This window comes from Nycticebus coucang, chromosome 14 (genome assembly GCF_027406575.1).
Source record: "Nycticebus coucang isolate mNycCou1 chromosome 14, mNycCou1.pri, whole genome shotgun sequence".
NCBI classification, from domain to species: Eukaryota; Metazoa; Chordata; class Mammalia; order Primates; family Lorisidae; genus Nycticebus; species Nycticebus coucang.
In genome coordinates, this window is record NC_069793.1 from 61,161,450 (window position 1) to 61,166,360 (window position 4,911).

The following is a 4,911-nucleotide window of genomic DNA, read 5'->3' on the forward strand; positions in this document are numbered from 1 at the left end:
CTTTGTGGAGATAGCATTAGGAAAGTTTTGCTTTTTCAGTTTTTAATTTTAATTTTTTCTAATAGCATGTGCTAATTTTGTAATTAAACTAAAATACCATAAGAAGCTATAGAAGAAAGTTTTTACCTTGAAATAAAGAGGCATATTGTAATACTATTATAAAATTAAATTTATAAATATAGAGATCAACAGATTTAAACAAAAAATTAAAAATTCTTGTTGAAGTCTTCTGTTAAATTTTATGTTTATAAACAAACTAGAAAAATATATTTGTTATATTTTTCTGTATTTCACATATATTCTGCTATGTTTTATATATTATAAAACTAGAGGAAAATGGTGAAAGATAATTCAAAGAAGACAAAGACACTAATCATGAAAAGACACATAGCCTCATTTTTTTTTGAAAAATTCAATTTTTTTGAAAATTCAACAATGCGATAATATAAAAATGACACTATTCAATTTGTATGAATTGACCTAACCGATATTTACAGACTATTTGACAGCATCCATCAACGTTTTCAATATGTATAATCTATCACCTACATGTCCTACTTTTCAGCATTTTGCTTATAGAAATACAGTGCTATCATGGGTGAACTCAACTATTCCTGAAAGGAAGCATACTCTGGCTATTTTATATAAGTAAAAAATTTAATAACCACAAAATGTTCATTAATATTTCAACTATTTGTTTTGTTATAGATAGCTAATCTTGGTAATCATCAAAATAACCTCTGAAGTGGTATTGTTACTATTTTTCACAAAAAAGGAAACTGAGGCTTGAAAAGGTTAAATATATTGCCCAGTGACAAATGGCTAGCAGGTATGTTTTGAATATAGTGACTGCAATTCTAACCCAAGTCTGTGATTCTAAAGCCTCTGTGTAATTTGGTAAAAGTTAACAAGTTCATATGCTTCTAGTAAGGATATATATTTGGAACCTAGGAATTTGAAGTCTATGTAGGTTGTTTAAAATATTTTTGGGTTATAAAAATTTTGTCATGATGACTAATGTCGTACACATTATTTTGTACATAAAGAGGCATATCTGAAATACAATGTCAACAAATTTGATTTCTGGATCAGGGAATAAATGCCTAAGAATTTTATTAGATATTTCTAAATTTCACAGAATTTCTACACTGTGCTTCCATAATCAAAGTATGAGACGGCCTGTTTTCTATTATTATGGACAGCATGGTGTTATCCTTTCCATTTTTACCCATTTCAGAGGTGATAAATACTATCTTGGGTGTCACTGTAGTTTTTTTTTTTTTGACACAGAGCCTCAGGGTATTGCCCCGGATAGAGTTCTGTGGTGTCACAGCTCACAGCAACCTTAAACTCCTGGGCTTAAGCAATTCTTTTGCTTCAGCCTCCCAAGTAGCTGGGACTACAGGCACCCGCCACAATGCCCAGCTATATTTTGGTCGTGGTTGTCATTGTTGTTTGGCAGGCCTGGGCCGGATTCAAACCCGCCAGCTCTGGTGTATGTGGCTGGCACCTTAGCTGCTTGAGCTTTAGGCACCACTGTAGTTTTTATTGCATTGTCTTTTATTAAGTGACGCACATTCTAATTATGTCTCTCTCCGTTACGTTCATCAGACTTTTGATTTTTCTCTGCATTTTAAGGACCTCTTATATATTAGAAAAAAATTAGCCTTTTACCTGTAATATAATCTGAAACTATTTCTCCTGAGTTTGTCATTGACTTTTGTCTCTTTGCTTGTGGTGTTTTTTGCCTTAAGAACGGAAGGCATTAAAAAAAAAAAAGGAAGGCATGTCTTTTACTGGATGATCATAGACAAGTTACTATGGAAGAGAAACAAATGAAAGGTGGGAACAAGTTGTGCATAGATATAGGGAGATGATTCAGGTGACAGGAATGGTGAGTACAAAGGCATAAGGAGAAAATGAATTTGGTGTGTTTGCAAAACAGCAATAAAGTCTGTATCTCGAATGATATCGTTCAAAGCAATGTCTACAATTCTTTTAATTGAAGAATTAAATTAAAATTTAAATATAATATTAAATAATTATATTAAAAATATTATATTATAATATATTAAATATTTAAATAGCTGCTGTGATCATTAGAGCACATTATTATAATATAAATTATGTATATAATTTACACATGTTTTTATATACATATAAAAAAACATGTTTTTATATACATATAAAACTTACATAGAATATAAATTTGTTATATATAATACAAATATAACTATATTAAATGTAATATACTTAATTTTGAAATGTAAAAATTATATTTGGTTGAATTCAGTTATAATAAACACTGTATTAAAATATTTTACTGTTTTATTTTTGTTTTCTTTCTTCTTATTCCTCCTGTATTATTGAAACAAAACTGGAAAATGAGACATACAATCTGCTTAGGTATCAGGGCAACCATTTCCTAATTATGAGGTGTTTGACAAGCCATCAGTAAGAATTGAAAGAAAAACAATAATAAAAGCTATCATTTGTAGCATATTTGTTTATTTGTTTTATAGGTACATAATAGTTGTATATCTTTATAGGATATATGTGATGTTTTGATACAGGCATAAAATGTGAATTAAGCACATCAGAGTGATTTGAGCACACATCTGTAGCACATGACACGGGATCCCAGGACTGAGAAGAACTGTCCCAGAGGAGAATGAATATAGAGCAGAACAAAGATGGTAACGATTTTTACATGAGAATTTTTAGACACATATACACATATTGCATATCCACTATGAGCAGGTTTTCATGTTGGGGGGCAATAGGTATAAAAAGTCTTGCAAAATAATGTCTTCAAGGAATGTACAGACCAGACAGGGAGTTGAGCATGAACATAAGATGATCTTGGATAAAACAAGAAGTCACGTGTTCATAATTCAACAAAATAGTGATTTAAATGAACAAGGAACAGAATCTCAAAGGATAGATCTTTTACTGTGGGCTGAAGATGGGAGTGTCTTCCTATGTGTGCTTCTGTGTGTTGGTATCTCTAAACTTGGGTACATACATGTGTGAGATTGTGGACTTGTGTGGCTGGTAAGAAAAATAAATACCATCCCAAGAGACTATACATTTTTTGTTTTTGTTTTATTTTTGAGGCAGTCTTACTTCAGTCTTGGATAGAGTGCTGTAGCATCATAGCTCACAGCAACCTCAAGCTCTTTGGGCTTCAAGAGATCCTCTTACCTCAGCCTTCCAAGTAAGTGGGCCTATGGGCGCCCTCCACAACGCTCAGCTAGTTTTTTTAATTTTAATAGAGACAGGGTCTCGCTCTTGCTCAGGCTGTTCTCAAACTCCTGAGCTCAAGCAATCCACCCGCCTTAGTCTCTCAGAGTGATAGGATTGTGGCTGTGAGCCACTGCACCTGGCTGAGACTATACATTTTTAAACATGACAGTTCTCAGAGCTTCCCATAATGATAAATATGTTGAATTTGTAATAAATGTCAAAATTACATATACAGGTGATGAAAGATACAACAGGGAACCTCAGAGATGTTGAGAAAAGTTCTATTTGGATGGTAAATATGGGGTAAATTATCATATTTCCCTCTAGCTAGTTAGTTATTTTTGAGGTGAAGGGAGATTTGAGTAATGAGTAGAAAAGAATGGGACGTGTATTACTATACATTTCCAGGAAAAGAAATCAGAACTGGGTTTTTGTAAATGGCATATTTCAATACATTGGAACATGGATAACAGTAACATGGAGATCTCTGGAAAATGTAGAGATGAAGATGGGGTGAATACAGAACAATTGGTAGTACAGGAAAAGGTTAGGGTGAAGCCAAGTTGGGAGCATTTATTTAGAATCTTTGAGTAGATTTGAAAACATACGCTTAGCCCCTTCCAAAATTTGCTTGGTCCTCACTCCATAAATAATGGGATTGAGCATAGGTGGGATGACCACATAGAGGTTGGCCAGGAGGATATGAACATAGCGTGGGATATATCTCCCACCAAACCTGTAGGCAAAGACAGAAAAGAGGGCTGGGATATAGAAAAGCAGGATGACACAGACATGGGATCCACAGGTGCTCAGGGCCTTGGAGCGTGCCTCTTGAGAAGGGAGGTAGAAGATGGTTCGGAGGATGTGGGCATAGGAAACAGCAATAAGGATGATGTCCAGGCCTGTGGAGAGAAGAGCAGCGGCCAGCCCATACCAGACATTGATGGAGATATCAGAACAGGACAGACGGGCGATGCCCATGTGCTCACAAAATGTGTGCGCAATGATGTTGGTCCGGCAGTAGTGCAGGCGCTTGAGGAGAAAGAGAGATGGAAACATGATGATGAAGCTGCGTGTCAGGGTGGCAATGGTGATCTTCCTGATGACCTTACTCGTGAGGATCATGGCGTATTTCAGAGGGGAGCAGATGGCCACATAGCGGTCAAAGGCCATAGCCAACAGGACAGCAGAGTCAGCCACAAAGAGGAAGTGGATGAAGAACATCTGGGTGAGGCATCCATCAAAGGAAATGTGGCTAGAACCGCACCAGAAGGTGGCCAGTGCCTCGGGCATGGTAGAGGTGGAGAGCAAGACATCAGCACTGGCCAGCATGGACAGGAATATGTACATGGGCTCATGCAGACTTGGCTGGGAGAGGATGACACAAATTAGAGTGCCGTTGCCTACCAAGGAGGCTATGTACATGGTGCAGAAGGGGATGGAGAACCAGACGTGTAGGTGCTCCAGCCCAGGGATGCCAGTGAGGAGGCAGCCTGCCACACGAGTGTCAGAGTGGTTCGCAGCAGCTACACTGTTAGCAGGTAGAAGGCCCATGATTTTCTACAGAGCCCTGTGCCTTAGGGGAAAAATAACTTCAGATTTTGAACACATTAACAGAGTTCCCATAAAGGTTTGCAAACAACCATCAAGTCTGCACATACTCAT

At 36.5% G+C, this 4,911-nt stretch overlaps 1 protein-coding gene across 1 annotated transcript; it reads right to left on the reverse strand.

Annotated features, from left to right (window-relative positions):
- Positions 1 to 3,819: 3,819 nt before the first annotated feature.
- On the reverse strand, positions 3,820 to 4,911 carry LOC128564443 (olfactory receptor 52B6-like). Its single transcript, XM_053559919.1, is given in 1 exon segment — positions 3,820 to 4,911. A coding segment is annotated over 1 exon segment (1,092 nt).